The sequence below is a fragment of the Cyclopterus lumpus genome, chromosome 19, assembly GCF_009769545.1.
Source record: "Cyclopterus lumpus isolate fCycLum1 chromosome 19, fCycLum1.pri, whole genome shotgun sequence".
Classification (NCBI taxonomy): Eukaryota; Metazoa; Chordata; class Actinopteri; order Perciformes; family Cyclopteridae; genus Cyclopterus; species Cyclopterus lumpus.
In genome coordinates this window covers 13,669,518-13,696,153 of record NC_046984.1, presented here as the reverse complement: position 1 = coordinate 13,696,153, position 26,636 = coordinate 13,669,518, and the positions used below count along the sequence as shown (strand labels likewise).

At 43.4% G+C, this 26,636-nt stretch overlaps 2 protein-coding genes across 2 annotated transcripts in view; one reads left to right on the top strand and one right to left on the bottom strand.

Moving 5' to 3' along the window:
• Positions 1-10,347, bottom strand: part of LOC117748840 (proteasome activator complex subunit 4B-like) — a 29,655-nt gene extending 19,308 nt beyond the window's left edge. Inside the window, exons 1-13 of the mRNA XM_034558942.1 lie at positions 10,154-10,347; positions 9,571-9,711; positions 7,031-7,147; positions 5,505-5,549; positions 5,169-5,318; positions 4,509-4,572; positions 3,579-3,653; positions 3,379-3,501; positions 3,194-3,286; positions 2,753-2,931; positions 1,433-1,519; positions 922-1,108; positions 462-551 (exon numbers count right to left, since the gene is read on the bottom strand). Coding sequence (XP_034414833.1) covers positions 462-551; positions 922-1,108; positions 1,433-1,519; positions 2,753-2,931; positions 3,194-3,286; positions 3,379-3,501; positions 3,579-3,653; positions 4,509-4,572; positions 5,169-5,318; positions 5,505-5,549; positions 7,031-7,147; positions 9,571-9,711; positions 10,154-10,347 — 1,545 coding nt within the window. The remainder of the gene's footprint in view (positions 1-461; positions 552-921; positions 1,109-1,432; positions 1,520-2,752; positions 2,932-3,193; positions 3,287-3,378; positions 3,502-3,578; positions 3,654-4,508; positions 4,573-5,168; positions 5,319-5,504; positions 5,550-7,030; positions 7,148-9,570; positions 9,712-10,153) is intronic.
• Positions 10,348-17,469: 7,122 nt separating this feature from the next.
• Positions 17,470-26,009, top strand: LOC117748662 (thrombospondin-2-like). Its single transcript, XM_034558635.1, has 16 exons — positions 17,470-17,656; positions 17,949-18,125; positions 18,203-18,376; positions 18,655-18,785; positions 19,483-19,617; positions 19,712-19,930; positions 20,020-20,127; positions 20,274-20,433; positions 21,066-21,184; positions 21,489-21,723; positions 21,897-22,124; positions 22,198-22,328; positions 23,035-23,175; positions 23,405-23,502; positions 24,897-25,036; positions 25,642-26,009. The coding sequence occupies exons 1-16, from the start codon at positions 17,470-17,472 to the stop codon at positions 25,647-25,649; spliced, it is 2,391 nt and encodes a 796-aa protein (XP_034414526.1). The 3' UTR covers positions 25,650-26,009.
• Positions 26,010-26,636: the final 627 nt, after the last annotated feature.

The following is a 26,636-nucleotide window of genomic DNA, read 5'->3' as shown; positions in this document are numbered from 1 at the left end:
AGCCAGAAGGCTGTTAGCTTAGCTTAGCACAAAGACTGGAAGCAGGGGGGAACAGTTAGCCTAGCACTAGAAACCTCACAGTGACAACAAGACTCCAGGAAGTGACTGCTTCCCCTGTAAAACTAGTAATGTTTTGACTTAAGTTAGCTAGTTAACATGTTAATTAGTGAGCTTTAGAAATTATGATTTTGTTAGCGTTTGACACAGCCAGGCTAGCTGTTTCCCCGTTTTCAGTCTTTGTGCTTAGCTAAGCTAACCAGCTGCATATTCATGGGTGTGGTATCAACCATATGAGCTAACTCTCCAAAAATGTCCAACTATTAACTGAAGAAAAAAGGAGAAGGTCTTTAAATGGTTGATGCCAAGTACTTCACGGCTTTTGCTCAACATGTTTTATATATTATGTTGATTTAATCATCAGTATTTCAGGACTAAATTGTTCATGTGTGCCATGTGTGTACCTCTGTGAGATCCCTGTGTTGAGAAGGAGCAGACGAACAATCCGCTAAAGGCACCAGAGTGGTGAAGGTGGCGATGAACTGGAACGTTATCTGGATGGAGCCACACAACGGGACACAGATCAATTTACCTCATCGGATGTGATCAAGGCCCAAGTTGAATAACCTCCCAGATGTCGGTGGAATAACTTTTTCAAATGTATCATTTCATTCTGGTGTGATGGATTAATGTAGCAATGAGCTCACCCAGAAAGGAAACCAATTTATTTTACAATCCAAGCAGAAACTGAAGACCGGGCCTCACTAATTGCAAGTTCTTCAAACTGAGATATTCATTGCACTTTCAGCCATTATTAATGGGATAGACCAAAGTACACGAGAGGGGAATTTAATCAGCAAGAGCTGTATTGTCTACTTGTCTAACAATTCTTCTTCATTAATACTCTTCACATCCATTACTCACCATGCACTTGCTAAAGTCGTTCGGGTCAATCCCCGGCAGGGAGCCCATGAGCAGTGGGAGCACGTGCCCACGGCCCTCTGGGTAATGGTTGTTTGGGGAAACCAGGCTGCGAGCCATGCCGATCATGCAACTGAGCGTGGCGGTGAGGGTGTGCGGTTCCGTCAAGGTCTCCATCGCTGCATAGGTCCTGTTATACACGAGATAGTACAAAATAAAGTGAGCTGACGGGAGAGTTGGGGGTGGGGGGGGGGGGCTGCAGAGGGACAGGTGTATTTTGGTGTTCTCAAAACAAATTGCAAACCGGACCCGCTAGGAGCTAATTCCCCTAAAGCCCCCCAAAACATGGGAACTGCAGTTCCAAAACTTAAAGCATGATTGTCCCCCAAATCAAACTAAGACAAAGCATTAAATAATAGAAACTCCATGCCTTTTGAATTCTATTCATGGGGCACATTTCTTTTTGACAGAACATTGACATGGTTTATGGCGGATATCTCGAACAAACACTTACTTCTCAAGTACCGGTGGTATGACGAGTTCTGGTGTGAGGAGAGCCAGGTTCTGAAGAGCGTAGGCTGCGTCCGTACTGCCGGTTTTACTACACGTCGCCACAAGAGGGCAGATGAGCAACATACAGTGCAGCGTCAACAACAACAACACAGACACACTTGCACAGGTAGATCATCACAAATGACCGGTCGTTGTCCAGATTAGACTTGTTGTTGCTGAGGCTTTGTGGTGGCAACCGCTAGTGAAACACAGCAGGACTTAGATAACTGACTGGCACTGAATGGCATGTTTACAACCCAGTGAACACTATTATGATGACTTGTAGGTCAAAACTGCTAAAAACTGTGCTAGATTTGGCTGAAAAGTGAAGGTATTTTTAGAATTCTAGGTCACGTATAACCGTTGCTTTAACTGCATTTCTTAACCTTAACATGAAGCACCTCCTAACTACACATTAAATAGTCATTCAAATGCTAAACTAATGCTTAAATGTAACCTACATGTTTCCAAAACATTCATTTTTAAGCCAAATTGAGCTCTGGCAATCGCCAAAATACCGTTTTGTTGGCTGTTATTATTGAGATAAAACCAACTGTATGGTTTAAAAAAAATTGATATGCAGTCGGAATGAATTTAGGAACCAAAGTTATGCCTCAATTTGGGTCATTAAATGTGGATTAACAATACCACCGGCTGTGACTGTGCCCCACTCACTGTGCGAGTGAGTGGTGCACAGTCACACCTGCCTCCACATGACACGTATTGTGTCTATTCCTGTCCGAGTAGAAATACTTTTTATCGCTTTTCCCACTCACTACAGCACAAGCTCGACTTTTTAAATGTCATCTTCCAACCTATTTTTACAGACTGGCATCTATTTATTTGTGGATGTCTCTACATATTTCTCTTCTGTTTGATTCTAATACTGTGAGTTTACTTTTTCACTAATGATTTTCCACAATGTTGCTTAAATATCTATTATTCAATTTGTTCTGTGTTGTTCATTTAAATGCCTCTCAAGTCTTCTTATTGCATTTTATTCTCCGACCACTTTGTACATTGAGAGTGCTCTATAAATAAATAACTGACAGCAACTAACAAAGACAAGCTCATCATGTCATGTCAAGTTTGAGTGTATATCATATATGTATGCAAAGGTCTGTAAGTGTATATGTATGTATATGTGTGGATGTATGCATGTACATGTGTTGTAATTCTTAAGGTAATAGGTGTTAACATTCATCCAGAAACACAGGTGTAACCATAAAGGATTACAAACAGAGGGACAGGTTAGTGATTTTTATGGTTTTACGTGCAATACCTGAACATGGCCAACAGGGCGGCGCCGGTGATGCTACGGGTGAACTCCTGCAAGTCTCCATCAGTCAGCCTTTGACACTCAGGAACCAGCGTGATCCAGCTGGGGGCAGCGTGACGTTCCCGATGCACGCGGCGCACAACGCTCGCCGGGAGCCGCTGAAGCAGGCGCATTAGTCGCAACTGCGGGCAAACAGACACACAAACACACGTTCAACATTAGCGTTATCACCAACAGACACATTTGCACAGTCTGCCGTAAACAGATTAGTAATAGTGCTCTTTCATCTGGCAGTTGTGCATTTTATTATTGTGTTATTAGTGCGGAGAGAGCGAGCCACGTCCTGAACAGCAAGGTTATAAATCAAAGGAGTTCGACAGCCAGCAGCTGCAAATGTGTGCGTGCATGCATGTGTGTGAGTGAGTGAGTGAAAGAGAGACTTACTTGCCAGCGACCATGATTGGAAGGATGGTAGAAGGAGGCAATGCTGTTGAAGAGGCAGGTGAGCTCCTTCTGTGCTGGGTTTCCTGGTCCTCCCTGCACAGATTTGAATAAGGTAATTCATATAATTAGGTACCAAGGACATATTTGTGTTGTATGTATTCTGTAGAGAAAAAGTCTGCAGGTACCAAAAGTGCTGTGATCCACAACACCAGGTGTCCGATGTCATAGGAGTTGGTGAGATACCGCGGTGCCACCATCTTACTGACCCCGACTGGAATGTTCAGACTGCGCAGGATCTTGGTGAAGATCTGCACACAGACAGCGTAGAGTTAGGCCTTCGCTCACGAGACCCCCAAGAAATACATCAACGCACCTAACGACTCACTGTGGGGATGTAAGGGGTCCAGTCCACGTAGCCGATGTCGTCGTTGGCGAGGCGAGCAAACAGGTCCACTAGGTGCTGCGAGACAACGTCAGACACACATTCACTGCATTGAGAACCTTCCCGAGAGCAAAGGCCACCATTCAAAATAATACTGATAGCCAATTTTTTTTAAAAAAAGAAGAGATGAAGTGTGCACAGCCAGGACGCATTAAGCCAGGAGGCTAAAGCAGAGCAAAGGCACAAAGGAAAAATTGTTTCTGCATGGCGAGTGGAAACTACTAATGCTTCAATAACATTGGCAGGAAATGAGTTTCATTCCAAATTACTGTATCCACGATTAGGAAACTGAAAACTACGTAGTTCATTGCTTAACCATTTACAAAAGTTTCTTTTAAAACCAACCACTTGCTGTTGTAGACAACAATTTAAAAAGGTGGGATTTTCATTGATTTCAACTTTATTTAGCATTGCTGTGGCATATAGACTTTAACTTCAAAGCCAGTGAACAGTGAACGAGGTGTCAAAAAATAAAAATAAATGTTTAGAAATAATCATAATCAGTATATGTGTGTGTCTGGGTATGTTTTACCCATCTCGTGGGGACATAATCTGTTTACACATTTACATTGTGGGGACTCACTTTTTTGGGGGGACAAAAACATGTCCCCAAAGAGGTAATCATTACATTCCTGGGTGAAGACTTTGTTTCACGTTTGGGTAAGGTTAAGTTTAGGTTAGGATGAATATTTGGAGTAGTTAAGGGTCTTGTTAAGCCTGCAGGAAATAAATGTCCCCAAAAGTGTTTGTGTGTGAGTGTTTGTGTGTGTGTGTGTGTGTGAGTGTGTGCGTGTGTGTGAGTGTGTGTGTGAGTGTGTGCGCGTGTGTTTGTGTGTGTGCGTCTGTGTGTGTGTCTGTGTGTTTGTGTCTCACCCCTTCCCAGGTTGGCTGATTCTGCACTGACATCCAAAGAGTCATGAGTTCATCAAACCACAACCTACAAAACAAATGCACAAAAACACCACCTTTATATTCAAAGACACTGACACACACACACACACACACACCTGAAGCTCTATTCCTCTCATCTATCTCCAACTCCCCAAATTATGAACTCCCTCCTTCCCTTGTCAATTCTGGAAGAGAAAGAGACTTAAAACAGAAAAATAGAGTATTAAAGATGATGAATTGCGGAAAGTGTACGGAAACTGCGGATGGATCCAAAACTAAATCCAGACAAATAGCTTGCGAAGGAGCAAATACACTGAAGAATGCTGAGGATCGGTGAGCTGGAACGGCACCATGAGGGGTGAGAAGAGAGAGGCGGCAGGCGTTTTCCAAGGAAACAAAACTATTAGCAACAAGGAAGGGGGAGCAAGAAGAACATTATGTATTGAAACTCCCAGGTGGAAACGTTTACAGAGCCTAACTATGTAGTTATTCATGACACAAGGTCATAAGATCCAACCAAAATACGTGAAAGTATTACGATTTAATAACAATGTAAGTTTCTGTCTTGGGACTAAAAATGACAACAGAAAAAGCAACATATTCTACGTTTCTAAACAGAGCCATTGAAGTTGGCCCACTTACTGGAAGCCCTGGCTGTGTTCCTCCGGGGGCATGATGGTGGGCAGGAAGAGCTCCATGTTGCTGACGGCCTTCTGCATGACCATGTCAAACACACACAGAAGGGGGCGCCACTCATCCAGCATCTCCTTGGTGGACGACATGGGGAAATACCTGTAAAAAAATTCCCAAGAACACACGCAGCAAAGACAGACATGAGCACAAACAAATGCAGACAAGCAAAGACGGAGAGAGATGCAAACACACACATTGATCTAAAAGCACGGTAGCTCAAACCGGAGATCAAAGCAACACATTATCCGGTGAACGAATTACACGATCACAGAGGATGCGACTTACAGTCTGCAGCTTTTGATCAAAGCCTTCAAAATGTGGTCCACTGAGCTGCAAACAAGCAGAGAGAAGAGGCGTGTGAGTTTGTGAAGGAATTATTGCATTTACTTTATTACTAAATCCATATGCCCTGCTGCAACATATTTCATTGTTTTTTTCAATTCTTCTTTTCGACAATAAAAGCCAGAGGTAACATCTAAAAAGTGCTTGTTTTGTCGGAGCAGCAGTCCAAACATAAGGGATTAAAAAGCCAACAGGTTTATTTTCTGTCAATGGACTAATCAATTTACTTAAGTACTATTTGACATATCCACTCACAAAGTTGTTTAGCAAAGTGTAGGACTGTGTGTTTGTTTAGTCTGGCCTGGCTTCTCACCTGACTCACCTGCTCACCTGTTTCCACCTTCCCTTTAGTACATATACCAGCCTCTTTTCCCTCCCAGTTTGTCAATGTTGCTATATGTGCGTCATGCTTTGCGCTCCTGTGTCCGTGCTCTCCTGAACCCTGCAACCTTTTTGGTTACCCGTGGATTATCTGTTTGGACTTTCTCTCTGTGCCTGTAAGCTTTTGCATCTTCACTTTTGTCCATAAAAGGGAAGTGGCCGACCTTCAGCGCTTTGAGACTTTCTTTTGGTGCCTTTCACAGGAAAGAGGTTCACTTTGGTGGTTTAGGGTTTGGATTACAAGAAAAACAAAATAAATGTACGCTTTTATTGATCCCCCGTGGGGAAATTCTTCTCTGTATTTGACCCATCCTTAGTTATTAAGGAGCAGTGGGCTGCAGTGAAGTGCCCGGGGAGCAACTGGGGGTTCAGTGTCTTGCTCAAGGACACTTCGACATGCAACTATGGGGAGAGCGGGCGTCCACTCATCCCCATGAGCTACAGCCGACCCAAAAGAAATTACAATTGTATTTGAGCTATACTAATGTGAACGAAATGCCCATTTGCTTTATGCCGAGGGTTTGATTTGAATATTACATAACATGTCATTTAGCTGACGCTTTTATCCAAAGCGACTTACAATCATGCTACATTCAAACACTGTAGACACAGCTACAGGGAACAATTCAGTGTTAAGTGTCTTGCTCAAGGACACATCGACTAGGGCGGGGATTGAACCACCAACCCCCTGATTGAAAGACGGACCTGCTAACCACTGACCCACAGTCGCCCAGAATATTGCTACCACTGTCATGTCTGTATGGTAAATATGACGTTGCAACCAATAGCCAGCCCACTAAAGTGGACAGAGCCAAGCTAAATATCTACCCTTGTTTGCAGTTTTTATGCTAAGCTAAGTTAGCCGGCTGCTTGCAGTAGCTTAATTTTTACCATACATACATGGGAGTGGCATCAATCTTACCTAACACTCTGCAACAGGAAAATAAGCATATTTCCCAGTGTCAAACTGTTCCTTAATGTAAATGGATAATAAGGATAAAGTTTAGTTTGGAAATTAAATAATTGGGCTTAAAATGGGTCCAATTCAACAGCTCTCTACAAGTAACTGTAATGGTACAATGTCATACTTGGGGAACCAGATGAGTCCAAGGTGCTCCGTTTTGGAGTAGACGATCCTCTTGTACAGATCGTAAAGCGGTCGCCACGGCAACTGTAGGTCGTCCCTTGACAGCAGTTCCTTCTTCCTGTTTGAAAGAGAAGCCAATTGTTGGGTGTTTTTTTTGTTTTTTGCAGGACATCAGTGCAAATCGTTTGATATTCAAACCATTTGAAAGAGAAACTCCCAGTCAAGACCAAAATGATTGTAACAATGATGTTTGGAAGTGAGAAACTACAGAGTGTCTGAAAAGAGTTTGTATTCGTGGGAAAATGCGTCACTACCTCCCAGGCTGCGCTCAACGTGCCGACTGCCAACATCCAGACGTGTCAGCAAACGCAGCGCTGTGGTTCTTTGCATTCGATGAAGCTGCTCTGACATTAGCAGCTGCATTAGTAGTTTGCGGGTGTAGACTCAGACTTAAGACACAGCTCGCAGTGGAGTGACCTTATGATTCTTTATTTTTTTTTCAAACACCCTCTTAAGCTTTTAGATTGCACACTAACTGATGAGTTTTTCTATTATAAGCTTTAGAGCGGAGCACATTTTTAAAAATCCTCTTGAGAAACTTCCTCATCGCTTTCCCTGTAGTCTTATTACTTAGTTCTTTGTAAATCTTACAATTTGTATAGGAATAAACTCCACGGAAAGGTTAAGAGTCCCTGCACTGAAGAATGTGCACCATTTCCACAGCCTCCCATTCCTCGCTGTCATTCATCTAACGGCTAAATGGAACAGACTCTCATTGGGGAAATCTTTTAATTGAAGGAAAGAAGGGGGGGGATGAAAATAAAACGGAAACCAATTGAGACTTGCTGTTGAGTATACACATTTATCTCAGCTGTGAGACCTGGCACTGCATGTCCGTTTAGCCCAAATCTTTCTCTTTTCATCTAATGGAAAACAGTCAGACATTAGGATGTTTTTGCAACAACTGAAGACAAACAGGACGTGATGAATGTGGCCGTCGAGGAGAATATCCTGCAGTCAAAAGCAGGGAGTTAAGATGTAGGTCAGGGCTTTAAGAGTCATACATGTACAGTTAGGCCAACATATTTCAATGTCCTTTTAAATTAGTTTCCGTGGGTGTGTAACTAAGTACATTTCATTATTGTACCGTCTTGTATTTCCATTTTCTGTTACTTTAAACTTTTATATTTCAGAGGGACTTTTTACTCCACGTGTATTTCAGATTGATATAATTTTTTTAATTTTTCATGGCTACAAAACCCCAATCTTTTTGGCTCGTTGTTCATTACTAAAAATACATCCGGGGCCCCATGTCACGTTTAAGATGTCTATGAGTTGTTAACAGTTCTACCAAAAGGAGAGATTTCATTTCCAAACTTCTAAGTCAGTTCTAACAGTCTGATGCCTCCAAAAAAGAAAAATGAAAAGACCAAATAGAAAATAACTTGGCTCTTTCCTTTTTCCTGCACCCCATCAATCATCTAATGTCCCCACAATATTTAGTTTGTGACCTTTTCGAGGAAGCCCACAGCCATATGTTGGGACACGTGGGATAATACGACTGAACTGTACGTTAAAATTAGCTCCATCTCAAAGGGAAAACTGTGAAATGCTACTTAAACTATATTGTTCTACTTTTACTTTTCATACAGTGCTATTGAGTACTGTATTTATTTATTTATTTTTTAACTTTAGAAGGGTTGTGAATTAAGAACCTTTACCTGTAATGAAGTAGTTTGGTTGTATACCGGAGGTATTTCCTCTGTCCTCCATAAACACAATTCGATTGTCATGTGGCTTTTGTAACTTCCACAAACATATACATGCAGTTCTTATTGCTGTAGTCTAAAAGTCAGACTGAGTGCCATTAAAATGGTCAGTCCATCAACACAGACACAATCTTGATTGGGCAGTGATTCAGGTTATTGTATACTAAAGGTCTATCAAAACGTCAGTGTTGCCAGACACTTTCTTTTAATAAAGTTTGAAGATTGGGCTCTTTATAAATTGTTTGCTATTTTCTTAAGAATTCGCCTCATGCACTTACTTGAATAAATACATATGACCTTGTTTAATTTGATGCAGATGCAACATTTTCTAGACAGAAATCACACATTCAGAGGACTGTGCAGCCTTCACGGAGATATCTGTGCTTTCCTTTAGTTTTTCTTCTCTCCAGTCTGCAGGTTGTTTTAAAGCTCCAAAATGGCAGCAATCCAAATGCCAGAGCGGTAAGTGAAGAATCCACTTTACCACGTCATGGGACACGACATCGGTACACCATTGTGTCGCACGGTGATGTTTGCCTGCTCTCTGATCTCATTATATTAAAGGACACCAAAGGGCACAAAAAAAAAGGCTACAGGTCTCCCAGCTCCATCACTGTGTGGCTGAGGGTGAGGAAATCAGAGATGCCTCATGCATCTGTGTGTGTGTGTGTTTGTGTGTGTGTGTGTGTGTGTGTGTGTGTGTGTGTGTGTGTGTGTGTGTGTGTGTGTGTGTGTGTGTGTGTGCGTGTGTGTGTGTTTGTGTCACACCCACTTGAGAAGCTGAATGAGCAGCCTGGCGTAGCTCTGCATCATGTGAGGCTCCAGGTCCGGCAGCGTGACCAACTCATAGAGCAGCTTGATGAAGAGAATGTGGTCGTCTTTACTGAACATCCGGCCGTACAGCTTCAGAAACCTGAGGGTAGAGGTGAGGACAGGTTACCATCCGGGAACATAGACCCCCTCCTGCTTCCTGCAGCGGACCCATATCCTTTAAACACATTGAGCGCACAGCTTTCTCCTTTTCTGGAGGCCCTTAGTACCCAATAGTTAGGTTATAAAGTCAACTTGTATTATAGGTGTGGCCACCTGTAAGGAAATGCTGACACATGTATATAAAAAATTCCAAATAATTGAAATGTAACAAATAATATTACACATTTGTAAAGCTTATAGTGTTATCATTCCACTGTGGCCCATTGTAACGCATAGGCTATTGAGAGAAATGTGTATTTAAGTTTCATTTCCAGCCTACATGATCTGCTGTATAGACCATCATTCTGAATCCTGAGTGAGTAACTATGGCTTTGACTTGATGTAGTTTGTATCCGGAGGACAATCTGGCTTTTAACACTTACGAGAAGAGTTTCCGGGACCAGAAGGCGACCCCGGGCCACAGCTCTCTGAGGAGCACAGCTCTGGACAGGTTCGCTTTGATCTCCGCCAGCAGCTCCGTGGCCTCCCGCTCCAGCCGCTCGGAGTACGGCAGCAGGCCGTTATACACGATCTCCTTCTGAGGGACAAACCCAGGCACATCCCCATCCACAGTCATGTCCCACCGATATGTCAGGTCACCTTTCTGCTGAATGCGTCAAACGGGTAAAGAAAAGCCCCCGTTTCCCCCTATTCAATCTAATGAATGTTGCGCCTTCTGAGATGCGCTCCGCCGACGTTGGAGCTGTACTAATCCGCTGTGGCCAGAGACCAGGTGGAAGGCAGGCGATCACAGGGGAAAGTGTGTCACGCTATAATTGAGCTGTGCAAAGCCCTGAGGGCCGGTTCCGCCCCGTCACCTCTGCAGGTGCCCACCGGGGGGCCTGCATGCGCGTGCCGTGACGCACAGACAGAATGACGAGCCCACAGGTTGCGGGAGACAGTGCGTTACTCTGTGGTCTGGGTTCGATTTCACCACCACTGAGTCCAATACGTCAAGGCTTTGATACATGAACTCTTTCAGGAGGAAGCCTGGAAGGCATCATTCTGGACTACTAATCCCAGAGGCGCTGTATGTGTGAGCTACAAATTAATCTGCAGAATAAAAAGATGATCTGATAAAAGGATACATGCGCCTCTCCTGTTCTACTGACCTACTGTGGCTGTTCTTTGGTTCACGCTGTGTCTGTCTGGCGCCTTGAGTGAATCACCACCTCTATTGGAATTTTTTTTGTTCAACTTTTTTCTTCATCATAAAGCTCAGCAGGCAAAGTCATGCTTGTGTGATTTGGCTGCACACCACAAACACACTTGTTTACCTGTACACTGACTTTAATGTTCCAGTCATGATATCATCGGCAACACCTTTGTCCCAGACCTTCTCCATTCTTCCATTACTGTGCACCCTTCCATGTAAACCCATTTACTTTAAGCCCATGTAATACTCTGACCAGTGCATGCTTAAGAGCGGTGAGGCAATTGCACGTTATTGGCCTATAAGGTTGCTGCTCAACCCAGAGGGCTTAGAGCACAATGCACAAGCCCCTTTAGTTCTCTGGTCTGGTTACTTTCAGAGAAATTGAAAAAATTGCTGCAAAAGCTGTCTCATTGCACAAAGTGTTCTCCACCCGGCCTTCTGCGGCTCTGTCTAGCAGTCCAGCAACCTTTAATCAATCTCACCTTTCTGAAACACACAGGGTGCCCTTTATTTTGACACACTTCTGTCTATAACCACAGGGGAAGACTGCCAGAGTCACACACTTTGAGAGATCCCATGAGCAGAATGTGCCTCCACTCGGCATATCGGTCCACGAGCAATCTCACCCAAGTCTTTACCTGAAGTCTTTTTTTTCTGCTTCTCAGAGCAGCGACAGCACCTGCTTTCACTCCATGGCTGAACCATGTCCAGGAAGACGTCTGTTCCTATATGTGTTCTTCGTTGTGATGTTTTCTAAGTATCCGGGGATGTGTTTGTATGGGCACAGGCGCTTGCATGAGTGCACGTGCATGTGTGCACACATCTGTGAGATTCATTATTCCACGAGCGGAGTCCACAGATGGAAAATATGATTCAGGATGATGATGCCTCTTTGACTCAGCGGGGAGACGACCGAACAGGGAGAGCGAGGGAGACGGAGAGAGACATAAAGAGACAGAGTGAGGGGGGAAGAAGGGAGGGAAGCAATGGAGGAAAAGAGAGAGAGAGATAAAGAGACAGAGTGAGGGGGGAAGAAGGGAGGGAAGCGATGGAGGAAAAGAGAGAGAGAGATAAGGAGACAGAGTGAGGGGGGAAGAAGGGAGGGAAGCGATGGAGGAAAAGAGAGAGAGACATAAAGAGACAGAGTGAGGGGGGAAGAAGGGAGGGAAGCAATGGAGGAAAAGAGAGAGAGAGATAAAGAGACAGAGTGAGGGGGGAAGAAGGGAGGGAAGCGATGGAGGAAAAGAGAGAGAGAGATAAGGAGACAGAGTGAGGGGGGAAGAAGGGAGGGAAGCGATGGAGGAAAAGAGAGAGAGAGATAAAGAGACAGAGTGAAGGGGGAAGAAGGGAGGGAAGTGATGGAGGAAAAGAGAGAGAGAGATAAAGAGACAGAGTGAGGGGGGAAGAAGGGAGGGAAGCGATGGAGGAAAAGAGAGAGAGAGATAAAGAGACAGAGTGAGGGGGGAAGAAGGGAGGGAAGCGATGGAGGAAAAGAGAGAGATAAAGAGACAGAGTGAGGGGGGAAGAAGGGAGGGAAGCGATGGAGGAAAAGAGAGAGAGAGATAAGGAGACAGAGTGAGGGGGGAAGAAGGGAGGGAAGCGATGGAGGAAAAGAGAGAGAGAGATAAAGAGACAGAGTGAGGGGGGAAGAAGGGAGGGAAGCGATGGAGCAAAAGAGAGAGAGAGATAAAGAGACAGAGTGAAGGGGGAAGAAGGGAGGGAAGCGATGGAGGAAAAGAGAGAGAGAGATAAAGAGACAGAGTGAAGGGGGAAGAAGGGAGGGAAGCGATGGAGCAAAAGAGAGAGAGAGATAAAGAGACAGAGTGAGGGGGGAAGAAGGGAGGGAAGCGATGGAGGAAAAGAGAGAGAGAGATAAAGAGACAGAGTGAGGGGGGAAGAAGGGAGGGAAGCGATGGAGCAAAAGAGAGAGAGAGATAAAGAGACAGAGTGAGGGGGGAAGAAGGGAGGGAAGCGATGGAGGAAAAGAGAGAGAGAGATAAAGAGACAGAGTGAAGGGGGAAGAAGGGAGGGAAGCGATGGAGGAAAAGAGAGAGAGAGATAAAGAGACAGAGTGAGGGGGGAAGAAGGGAGGGAAGCGATGGAGGAAAAGAGAGAGAGAGATAAAGAAACAGAGTGAGGGGGGAAGAAGGGAGGGAAGCGATGGAGGAAAAGAGAGAGAGAGATAAAGAGACAGAGTGAGGGGGGAAGAAGGGAGGGAAGCGATGGAGGAAAAGAGAGAGAGATAATGAGACAGAGTGAGGGGGGAAGAAGGGAGGGAAGTGATGGAGGAAAAAAGAGAGAGAGAGTGGTAGGAAAGAGAGGTGAAAGTCCCAAAGGGAGTAGATGTTTTTGAATGCCACAAGCTTGCTCATCTTTACCTCATGATCTTTTGCAGGCAGAAAAAAAACAAATGAACAAATACACACACACACACACACACACACACACACACAAACACACAAACACACGCACACACACAAATCAAGCTTCTTGTTTTCACTATAGTGATTTATGGTGATGGCAGTTTTCTCGCTCCTAAAATATTGGAAAAACTGAGGGAGCCAATAAGTGTGTGTGTGTGTGTGTATGTGTGTATCAATGTGCGAGTGCATGTTTGCGTGCATTTCTCAATTTGGAGAGTGTAAATGATGTGTCTGCATTGACACACACACACACACACACACACATACAAGTTCCTTCCATCCAGCTGGGTTTCTCGCTGGGAGATAATATGCAGCCCAGTTCATCGCCAGACAGATGGGTAATATATAGCTTCTGCCTCTCACACACACACACACACACGCACACGCACGAACACGCACACGCACGGACACGCACGCACACGGACGCACACGCACGCACACGCACGCACACGCACGCACACGCACGCACACGCACACACTACACTCTTAAACAAATACATAACCATTCACATTAGAACTTCAGAACTAACCGAGCTGTCTGCATGTTCTTCACTCAGACTTCCCCCTCAACAACCTCTTTCCTGCTTGTTTCTTTTGGACTTTACTGGGAATGCTCTGCTGATAAGCCTCAGTCCGGTGAGAAGGAAACATGGAGACAAGGAAATAAGGAAGAAGACGAGGAGGCAGACATTCCATTAAAGACCCTGTGGAGCTGCAGAGTGGACGAGACAACCAGCCGTGATTTCTAATTGTGGAGAACAGCGAGGCGTACGCAGGTATGCAAGGTTAATTTCTTCTTCTTTCTTCTTCTTCTTCTTCTTCTTCTTCTTCTTCTTCTTCTTCTTCTTCATCTTCTTCTTCTTCTTCTTCTTCTTCTTTTTCGTCTTCTTTGTCTTCTTCTTCTTTGTCTTCTTCTTCTTCTTCGTCTTCTTCTTCTTCGTCTTCTTCTTCTTCTTCTTCTTCTTTTTCGTCTTCTTCGTCTTCTTCTTCTTCGTCTTCTTCTTCTTCTTCTTCTTCTTCTTCTTCGTCTTCTTCTTCTTCTTCTTCTTCTTCTTCTTCTTCTTCTTCTTCTTCTCCTTCTTCTATCTCCTTGGCAGCAGTCCTGCTTGTATTGTGCAGTTATCGGTGGTATATATTTTATTATGACTGCATATGCGATTTATGTGTGAACAGGAATGAGTCCACTGAGAGGTTCCCCCGGGCTTTTGATATTCCTCTTTGCAGCGGCTGTGTGCGCAGGTACCACACACGGAATAAACTGCATTCAAATATCATGCACGTACAGTTTCCTCACCTCTTTTTCTCCATCGTTAACTTAAGTATAAAACCCAGCACAGACTCCGCACATGCGTGTGCCTCCTCTACAGGTGCAGGTGGTGCGAAGGTCGACAATGTGTCGTCAGAAGTCTGTCGTCATCCATGCGAGGAGCTGGTGGGCTTGCTCACTGAGATCCAAGGCCTGCGTATCGTGACCAACAACCTGCTTGAAGACCTGGAGAGAGTAGTAAGACATAGAAAAACACGAATGCACATGCATCATCTGAAGATTTTTAAACACATGAAAATGCACAGTTTAACATCAATAATATATTGTAAATATACATATATATATATTTGATTCGTTTTTAGTGTTTGAACAAACAATTGCAGAAAGCATTGTCTACGTCTTCCAGCGTCTGCAATGCGCTTTAAATTTGACAGGTTTGAGTTTTATGGGAAATTTGTGTGACAAAACCAACGGAGTAGCTCTTCTTCCAGAGCAAATGGAACAAGCAGCAACATCCTTTTTTCTGGCATGAAGCCCTGTGGTTTGTGGTAAATGTCCTGGTGATTTTTTAGGGGAAAGAAACATGCATAAAAAATACCACGAGACTTAAAATGTTGGCTGCTAATCAAGTCAGCTGCCAATCCACTCGCATACAATCGATCTCTGTGTACCAATAAAGGGAAAATCTAAATTGCGGGGCCTTCCCCACATTCACCCCCATACGTCTGGTGCTTTTGCTCAGAACACACCCATCTTCGAACTCTGCCTTCGTTTTGATCTCGACTGTAGATTTGCGTGCGTGGTTGTAACGCTATAGGCATAGAAACACCTGAGAGTACTCAGAAGACACAGAAGGTGTCTCCAGGACCACATTTACCATGATGACACACACACACAGACGTACAAGGTGAAAACAATACCAGCCAAAATATATAAGCTTTAAAATGTAGTTTTCGGTAAGGATTTTTTTATGTTTTTTGGATTCTCAGTCAAAAGAAAATGAAGAGATTCGGATATCTTTGGCTGAGCTGAGCAATAACAGCAGCAGCAGCAACAGAAACAGCAGAAACAGAAACAGCAGCAGCAGCAACGGCAGCAGTGGCAACAGGAAAGATGGCAGCAACAGCAACAGTGGCAACAGCAACAGTGGCAACAGCAACAGTGGCAACAGCAACAGTGGCAGCCGGAACAGCGGCAGCAACGGCAGCAGTGGCAGCAACAGTGGCAACAGCAACAGTGGCAACAGTGGCAGCATAAACAGTGGCAACAGCAACAGTGGCAGCAGAAACAGTGGCAACAGTGGCAACAGTGGCAGCATAAACAGTGGCAACAGTGGCAGCAACAGTGGCAACGGCAACAGTGGCAGCAGAAACAGTGGCAACAGCAACAGTGGCAACGGCAACAGTGGCAGCAGAAACAGTGGCAACGGCAACAGTGGCAACAGTGGCAACAGCAACAGTGGCAACGGCAACAGTGGCAGCAGAAACAGTGGCAACGGCAACAGTGGCAACAGTGGCAGCAGCAGCGGCAACAGCAACAGTGGCAACAGTGGCAGCATAAACAGTGGCAACAGCAACAGTGGCAGCAGAAACAGTGGCAACAGTGGCAACAGTGGCAGCATAAACAGTGGCAACAGTGGCAGCAACAGTGGCAACGGCAACAGTGGCAGCAGAAACAGTGGCAACAGCAACAGTGGCAACGGCAACAGTGGCAGCAGAAACAGTGGCAACGGCAACAGTGGCAACAGTGGCAACAGCAACAGTGGCAACGGCAACAGTGGCAGCAGAAACAGTGGCAACGGCAACAGTGGCAACAGTGGCAGCAGCAGCGGCAACAGCAACAGTGGCAACAGTGGCAGCATAAACAGTGGCAACAGTGGCAGCAACAGTGGCAGCAGCAGCGGCAACAGCAACAGTGGCAACAGTGGCAGCAGCAGCAGCCGCCTTGGTGGCAGCGGTGATGTCAATGATCTTGACAGAGACGGGGAGGTCTGGTGTATGCAGGATGGACGGGTGTACGAGCAGGGGGAGGACTGGGAGGTGGACAGCTGCACCGCCTGTGCTTGCCAGGTCAGTGTTGAACAACTGTTACACTGAGTGTAAGTCTAAGTCTAATTCTCTCTGTTATTTTGTTTAACATATTTACCGTCTCTGGTCGTATACTAGACTAAACCTAACTTGGGACTTGAAGGCCACAACATTAAGTCTCAAGGTTTGACTGTGACTCTTAAAATCTTGGAACAAAAAAAGGACAGCGAATCCTTCGGCTCTAATATTGATAAGAAGATTGATCCCACCCTTCAGAGCGGTATTCGATCCAACTCTTGGCAAGAAAGCGCATGAGGATATTTTTTCCACAATTTTTTAAAAATCTGCTAACAAGTTGGGGAGATACTTACCGTACCTTTCACTTGTATCCAATATGGTTTCATTTATTTTTCAGAGCTGCCTTTGTTAGTCGCCGATATTTCATACCTAATTCATCCTCCACTCTGTTTCATGTCTGTTTCTCTTTATAACACATTCTTTTTCAAGGAGGGATTGAGGCAGTAGCCAAACCATGAGCCATGACAGCATACTATTCATTACTCTGCAAGGACTGGCATTTAGCACATTTGGCTCAAACTAACACGGTTTGACAGATAATATTGTTAACAATGCTGATTCTATGTGTTTTCCTCACCTTGAGTAGGATGGAAAGGTGGTGTGTCAGCAGGTGTCTTGCCCTCCACTCTCCTGCATCTATACATCCTTTATCGATGGAGAGTGCTGTCCTATCTGTCTCGGTGAGTTTGGTTTTTCTGCAACTAGCGCGTAAAGATCACAACATTTGACAAAGGTATACCGACAGTGTATGTGTGTGCATGGTTTTATAGATAATGAAAACGACTGGTCCCCGTGGTCTGAGTGGACCCACTGTTCGGTCACCTGTGGACGGGGAGGGCAGCAAAGAGGCCGATCCTGCAATGACATCAAGCCGTCCTGCGCCGGCCCGTCGGTCCAAACTCGCAGCTGCATGCCGATGAAGTGTGACCGCAAGGGTAGGACAGCCCTCTGCATGTCTCATCTGTCTTCAGTCTAATTTTATTTAATTCTTTTGGGTGATTATTTGGCCGGTCCGAGGGAAAAAATTGAATAGAGCCCAAAAGTATGGAATTTCAGATAAATAGATTTTAGAGATAGGAATCCTAATTGGAAACATATTGTTGTACACGCAGTGTGGAACCGTGGTTGTGGTGCTCTGTGTTGAATTCTGCTTTGAGACCTTTCCAGGCTTTTATACAAAAGAAACCTGGACTTTTTACAAGTTGTATGCGCTTGATTCATATCTAGCGCGTCCTGATGGGAACTGGGGCCTTTGGTCTCCTTGGTCTGCGTGTACAACCACATGTGGAGACGGCAGCATCACACGGGTTCGTCTCTGCGACACCCCTCCGCCCCAGAAGGGGGGCAGAGGGTGCACGGGCAGCGCCGAGGAGACGCAGCCGTGCAACAATACACTCTGCCCCGGTGAGTTTACACATGCACATGCACGCCGGACTGGAGTACTCAGCTGGCTTACAGGTAAACAACGTGTCCGTGTGTAGTTGCTGGAGGCTGGACGAGCTGGACTGAGTGGTCACTGTGCTCAGAGTCGTGTGGCGGAGGTCTTACGAGTCGCCAGCGGGAGTGTTTGAACCCCGCCCCTCAGCACGGTGGGAAGCCTTGCGTTGGAGACGCTGTGGACTATGAAGCCTGTAACAAACAACCATGTCCTCTAGGTAAACGTATCCCTCAGGCTGTAGCTACATCTAACTGTGTACGCAGATGTGATCCAATAAGTAGGCTAAGCCTTACATGCATGCACAACATGATCTTTTTTTATTGGATGATTCACATTTTCAATTCACAAAGGATTACAAGATAATATCCTGCAGCGGTTATTCTGCCTTTATTCAATTATCGAGGCTCAGGACTGAACAGACAAATGATTCATATATATAAATGTAATCTTGGACTGTATTGTGTCTATTTTATGCACATTTGTGTGTGTTTCCAGACACATGTTTGCTCTCAAATCCATGTTTTCCTGGAGTGGAGTGCACATCACACAGCGATGGATCATGGGAGTGTGGACATTGTCCGTTGGGTTTCAATGGAAACGGCACTCACTGTGAAGATGAGAATGAGGTAATAATTAAATTACTCACCAGTACTCTTCCAAGGCCATATCTACAGTATGCACTGTGATATGAAAATGTAATTTCATTATACTGACAATATTCAAAATATGTTTAAAACTAAAATGGCACTAAAACATACTTTAGCTTACTTTTTGTTAAGAGACTAATATTTTGTATTGAATCACAGATACACATAATTTTCAGTGAAAAAACTAAACAATCTTAAATAAGGTCATGAATAATAAAGTCCCTCTGCATAAATAACAGATACAAATGGCAATCTATAGAGAAGTATACAGATATATATATATATATATATATATATATATATATATATATATATATATATATATTTTACTTCTAGACAGTAATATATTATACCAATAATGAAAATTCCCCACCGTCAACTTATTTTGAGTGTTTGTTATCACGAATCTGTGATCAAATATTTTTTAGATGCTGAAAGTTTTTCTCTGGTCCTTCTTAAATCACCTTTGCACACCATGCAGATTGTAAAAGCTATAATGGGTCAGAGTTCAACCTCCAGCCTCTAACTGAAGGCCCTGGATCACCTAACCAGACATAGTGTTCATCTCGGAGGAAGTAAATCTCGCCGAGTCTGATCCTGTACACATCAGCTGTCACATCTTTGTATTTACTGTTCTTGTTTGATATGCTGCGCATGGCTAATCCCTTCTCTGCAGTGTGAAGTGGAGAGTGTGTGTGTGACAGAGTGTGTAAACACAGACCCTGGCTTCTACTGCCTGCCCTGTCCTCGTCGCTTTAAAGGCAGCCAGCCGTACGGCCTCGGACTGCAGGAGGCCCAGAAGACCAGGCAGGCATGTGTTCTCCTCTTTGAACATGCTTTTACTTTTGTCTGGAGTACTTTCCCCCCCGAGTTGTAATTCTCAAATGTTTTTGTTTTTGTCGTAGGTGTGCGAGCCACACAATCCTTGCAAAGACAACACACACACCTGCCACAAGTACGCTGAGTGTGTGTACCTGGGCCTGGCGTCTGAAGTTTTGTTCAAGTGTGTGTGCGCTGTTGGGTTCGCTGGCGACGGCTTCCTGTGTGGAGAAGACTCCGATCTGGACGGCTGGCCCAACACCAGATTACCCTGCAAACAGAATGCAACCTATCACTGTCAAAAGGTAGAACAATGATAAAACGCAATCTTGATTGGCCGGCTGTGTTCTGATTGGATGGGATTTTCACGAAGCCGAGTTGTGATTGGCTGCAGGATAACTGCCCGACGCTACCAAACTCTGGACAGGAAGACCTGGACAAGGACGGACAGGGAGACGCCTGTGACCCCGATGACGACAACGACGACATCAGAGATGAGAGGGTGAGACTGTGGCACAGACACGGGGGGGAACTTTCAGGATGCCATGACTGAAAACAGGCCAATGTATCACATCCCCTGTGTGTGTGTGTGAGTGTGTGTGTGCGTGTGTGTGCGTGTGTGCGTACTAATGTGTGTGTTTGGCACAGGACAACTGCCCGCTGGTGTACAACCCCCGGCAGTTTGACTCCGACATAGACGGGGTCGGGGACCGCTGTGATAACTGTCCGTTTGATAGCAACCCGCAGCAGACAGACACTGATGACAATGGAGAGGGAGACGCCTGCAGCATTGACATTGATGGAGATGGTAGGAGCAACACCAGGCCTGGAACATGCAGTTACCTCATCCAACTATTAGTTAAGACCATTATTATTCCATTATTTATTGATTCAATCCGTCGAACATTCATCCATCAATTGATTTTGTTTTTCACTTTCCATTTTTTTCTATGAGCAATAATATGTTTTATGTATTCCATCGAGCAAATATGTTCAACAACTCAATATCCTCTTTATAGGGCACATTTAGGTGATCTTTCAAGTTCTCAGCTCTGCTTTTTTACCCCGGGTCAATATGTCAAAATCACACACCTATAGCCTATATCCGACTGATTAGCCATAGATAATCAGACTTACCATTCAAACTGCCTTTGATTTGGTTTTAAAGGACAGAATTACTTGATTTTAATAGGAAAAAGGGAAAGTAAAATATGTGATAATGAGCACGGCTGGGACCAGGATCAATTCAAAGTAGATTTAGTGTTAAGTTGCTCTTGAAATATAAATGTAATAATAAATACTCCATTGCCCAAATTTTGTCCTGATTTATAGTGCTCTCTGTGTCTTTGTAATTTGTAATGGAAGTGTAAAACCCGAATGGCATGCCATTCATCTGCTGTGTGTGTGTGTGTGTGTGTGTGTTTGTGTGTCTTTCTCCAGAGGTTCTGAGTGACCGAGACAACTGCCCCTTCATCTACAACACCGACCAGAGGGACACAGACCTGGATGGTGTTGGAGACCAGTGTGACAACTGTCCCCTTCTGCACAACCCACTGCAGGTTCCTCAAAGAACCCACAAATGTCTTAAAAGCACACAAATATCTGATGGAAAAAAATGATATTTGTTATATTGATGGTGGCAGCGTTGCCTCACAGAACATCTGGAATGAGGTGTATATTTTACCACAGGGATCCAACAAAACCAATCTAATTTATTAGTGGCACTGGCAATAAATCAGTTGAATGGATGATTTTTTTTAATTTGTGTAATACACGAAAAGGAAACCTTGGAGGTCTGTGTGTTGGTGGAAGTAAACTTGTGATCTAAGACTATTTTAAAAAATATGTTGTGTGTGTCTGCAGCTTGACTCTGACGGCGACTTGGTGGGGGACATGTGTGACGACAAAGAGGACATCGATGAGGACGGCCACCAAAACTCTCTCGACAACTGTCCCTACATTGCCAATAGCAACCAGGCCGACCACGACAAGGACGGGAAGGGAGACGTCTGTGACCATGACGACGACAACGATGGTATCCCCGACGACCGGGACAACTGCAGACTGGTGCCTAACAGAGACCAGCTGGACACTGACGGTCGGTGGTTCTACTAACAAACAAAAGCACCTATAAAAGCTTCTAAAACTGAATCAGTAGAGATGAGAATATCTCTACAGATGTGATCATGATGCAGATGTGAACAAGTGCTGATACAATAAGTAAGAATGAATCCAGAAAATTAAATTTCTTCTAATTCCTCCCTCTTGCAGGTGATAGAAGTGGAGATGCATGCTTTGATGACTTTGACAATGACAGTATTCCCGACGGGCTGGATCCATGTCCACTGAACCAGGACATTCGGTCTACAGACTTCAGGAAGTTTCAGGTTGTTTTGTTGGACCCTAAAGGCACCACGCAGTCTGAGCCTCTCTGGGTGATCCGCAGCCAAGGCACCGAGCTGCTGCAGACGGCCAACTCGGACCCTGGCATCGCTTTAGGTGAGATTAAGAGAAAAACGTAACCCCTAAAAGAGTACCGTATATTAATAATAATATCCTGTTGTTGGAACAGGATATGATAAGTTCAGCGCTGTGGACTTCAGTGTGACATTTTATGTGAATACCAAGCGAGATGACGACTACGCAGGCATTGTGTTCGCCTACCAGTCCAGCCGACGCTTCTATGTCGTCATGTGGAAACAGGTGAGGTTTGAATGCGGCCTTTTACATTGATGATAAGTTCATGAATGTTTAAAAAAACATGGCCAAGTTCAGATCAGTTTAATGGTGGGAAAGCACATCATAATGATAAATTGTGGGGATACAGAGTTTGCAGAAGTGGCATACGAACACATTAATATTAGTTCAAAAGGACAGGACTAAGACATATGGGGCAAAGTGGGGATACTACATGGGATACATTGTTAATAAGGTTGAAGTAAAGCACATCACACACACACACACACACTCTTTATGCGTCTGAGAAATAATTTGTTGCTCATAAATAAGAGTATATATGGCAGATTAACGTAGGAATACATATTTGTGTGTTTTTGTTATTTTAGTTATTCATCTTTATTTTATTGTTGAATTGTTGCATATATATAGAAGTAATTTGATTTGTTGACCAAAAAGCATTTTAGTTGCAATTTAACCTCATTTCCCCTTTTAATTTAGGGTTTGAATCAAAAGTTCTATCCATCTTCATTCATCTTCAAATATATCTTTGATTATAACCTCCTAAACATTCCTCTCCTATGCACTGAAACCATTTATATTACAAAAAAAGTGCATCAAATAAAAAGGCTTTCAAACTTCTTTGTGTGTTCCTTAGCCGTGTGTACACATGTCATCATAACCTTCACTCACTTGTGTCCTCCACGTTCTTTCTCTCTTTCCACGAGAGCAGGTGTCTCAGGCCTACTGGGAGAAAAAGCCGTCCAAAGCTTTTGGCACAGCGGGAGTTTCGATTAAGCTGGTCAACTCCACCACCGGGCCGGGAGAGTATCTACGCAACGCCCTGTGGCACACGGGAAACACCAGACACCAGGCACGAACCGGGCTTTTTATATTCTGCTTGTCATAAATCACACTGAATGTCTTATTTGAACAGATAAACCTTCCCTAAAACCACCTTGAAGACCGGCTCAGTAAATATCAGCTTTCTCCCCCCCCTCCTGACATTTATATATATATAAATATATGTGTGTGTGTGTGTGTGTGTGTGTGTGTGTGTGTGTGTGTGTGTGTGTGTGTGTGTGTGTGCGTGTGTTTTTCAGGTCAGAACATTGTGGCACGATCCCAATAAAATTGGCTGGAAAGACTACACAGCCTACCGTATGCACCTCATCCACAGACCCAAGACCGGGTTCATCAGGTACAAAGACATCATATAAAGTGTCAATTCTCATCACTGGAGAATCTAACCCTGGTTAGATTTATTCAAGAAAGATTCCTGAATGGGAATATCCCACGAATATCCAGAAGTAGTGCATACATTACTCTCTTTGTGTTTTTTTTCTTTATTTTTAATGGAAAACATTGCTCTGTTAAATAAAGTAGTTACATGTATTTCTATTGGCAAGGACGGTCACAAACAGACCATATTATTTATACAAACCGTTTTTACGAGTTAAAGCATAATTATCCACAGCTGGATTATGATCATGGAAACCACCAAGGTTTCTGGTCCTCCTTAGAGGAAAAACAACTCCTTCTAAGTACCTCTACATTCACATTAAACTTCTCATTTTTTATTTACAGTTAAAACCTTTTGATAATGGCCTGGCATTTAAAAAAAGACCATACCAGTGTTCAGCTCATTTACTACACACCACGTATACATAATTTGTATTTAGGTATGTTTCATGATCCAAATGGGACACATCGTCAGGAAAAATTTGAATGATGGAACGAAGCACCTGTGAGATATGACAAAAAGTATACCTCTCAGATATGCAGCAGCCCCAACCTGTTGGTAGGATGAGGATTAAAGTCTCTAAACCCTAAAACATTAAAGCATACCTAAAAACGTCCGGCAACTCTGTAAAGTAAAGTCTTTTATGGGATCAAACGTGCAACGACACTGGTGTTGCACCAGTTCAGTTCATATACTTTATTTAGTGGAGCAGTAATCTGCTCCACTAAATAATTTCCTAAATTTGTGAAAATCACATTTAGTGCCACCTTTTTTTGAAGAAAAACTAAAATCCCCCACAGATGTGCTCGTGCTCGAGGACATCATCAATCTCCCAAGAGTTATTTTATGATAACATCGTAATTAACTTTTGTTGTTGTTTTTGGATCTCCTCAACCTGCCACATCTACTTGTTGAACTTCACATTAATAGACTTTCAAAGAAAGAAAAAACAAACTTGTGCCGTTTATGGGCACATAGAGAGAACAATTGTATTAGTGCTACAGGGAGGTTGGTCAAATTATATAAATAATCTTAAAAAAGTCTATCTCAGGGGATGCAAAACAAGGCTGTGTTGCATTCTGGGTACTGACTGATTGTATAGAAGGACTGTGCGACTGTACGCATATTGAATGTGAGACTGAAGAGAGGCTCCTGTTCTTTGTTTGTGAAGGACAAGCTCACATTAATATGTTGGATCTTTGCTACTCGGCTCCGTTTGGACATCATGTCCTTGATTTTGTTCAATGAATAAATTGTAAAATATGCATCCAGAAGGGAAATACATGAAGAAATAACAACATGTATGTTAAAAAGGTGCTCCGCATGGTGGTGTTGGCTTTGATGTTCTGCAGGGTGGTGGTGTACGAGGGCAGGGGGATTTTATCCGACTCGGGCGCCGTGTACGACCACTCGCTGGCTGGAGGCAGACTGGGCCTGTTTGTCTTCTCTCAGGAACAAGTCCTCTTCTCAGACCTCAGATACGAGTGCAGAGGTAAGACATAGTACTCAGACCCCTGAAGTAAAAACAACAATGTAAAAATACTCCATTACAAGGGAAAGTCCTGCATTATCCTCCTTAAATAAAAGACATATTAGCAGCAACATTTTCTACACAAATGTATGTCATTTTTCTTATTTTGTCTAATAGTTTTTTTTCTCTTCTAAAATACTGGATAATTTCACCAATTGGTGCCATAAACAGTTATTTAAAGGAGTTATTTAAAACCGTATGAGAAGTTTAGAAGGGAAATCACATGGACACAAATCAACAATTCTTTGTAAAAGTTTATGTTTACTTGCACAATTTAGAAATACACAGGCAAAGCAGAGATAACAAATATAACCCAGAAAACCCACTGGGTTTATTTTAAGCCTCAAGCTAATTGATGTTAGATTTTCACAGTATTATCGATTAAAATATATATTTTTAAAATTATTTAATAAATTATTTTTTTAAAAGACAGAAAATGTGAGTGTGCGTTGCTGTGGGGTAAAAAGTACAATATTGCCTTCTGGATTTCAGTGGAGGAGAAGTATGAAGTACTGATCCGTGTGTCTCTGATATCTGTGACTTGTTTTTCTTAATTTCCTCCCCAGATAACTGAATTATTTCCGTGGGATATTCAGGAAACTCTTCAACAACCCACCAGAGATCCACATTAATTTCAGAAATGCTTAATACAACTGGGAGACACCAGCTCACTAATTGATGGCTTTGGCTGGACAAAGGCGGAAACGATCAATTAGCCATCATCTATCTATCACCTTTTATGCGACGGTATTGATTTGAGGCTCTCATTCGCTGTATATTACTGTAAGACTCAGACAGCATCTCTAATGATTGTAACTTCTCTTTGCTTTTTATTTGCAAACTGTTGTAAATAATTATTTATTGCCAGATATGAAAGGTGGTGATGGCTGGATAAATACATGATGGAGTGAGTAGAGAAGCACTATGCAATTGTCTGGTGGTAATTAATAATAAAAATAACTTAATAATAAAAAACACTTCAAATCGTTTTTCTTTTCTGAGCTATATTTCACATAATATTGTGGACATGTGGTCTCCAGCGCCCCCCAGTGGTAAAAGTAATAACTACAAATGATGATTGGGAGAGAAGAAACTAAACAATCAAAGGTTTAGCAATTTAGAGTAATTTATTCATGTAGTAAGCACACATGGTAACAAAAAACGCCATTATGATTAAATTCATGCATTCAAACTTAAGTAAAAGCACAGAGGTAGCTATTGTCAACAAAGACAATTAAAGACATTAAATTATTAAAACCAAAAGTACAGTACAGAAAGGCCCCTCCGTGTTTGCTGTAAAACATTATTGACCTGTCAGATACTTCTAAAAAGTACAACTTTCCTCTGTAATAGAAGTACACAGCAGCAGAATGGATGCTGTGTACTCATAAAGTACAAATACACACCCTGGAAGAACTAAACAACGAGTAAATGTATATTTCTGGGAAATATCTAGCCCTTACAAATAAATAATTAATGTTATCGTTTTGTTTTCTTCTCTCTGGCCATCGTCTGCTTTGTGTCTGTGAAAATACATCAACGTGTTTCACAGTAATTCATC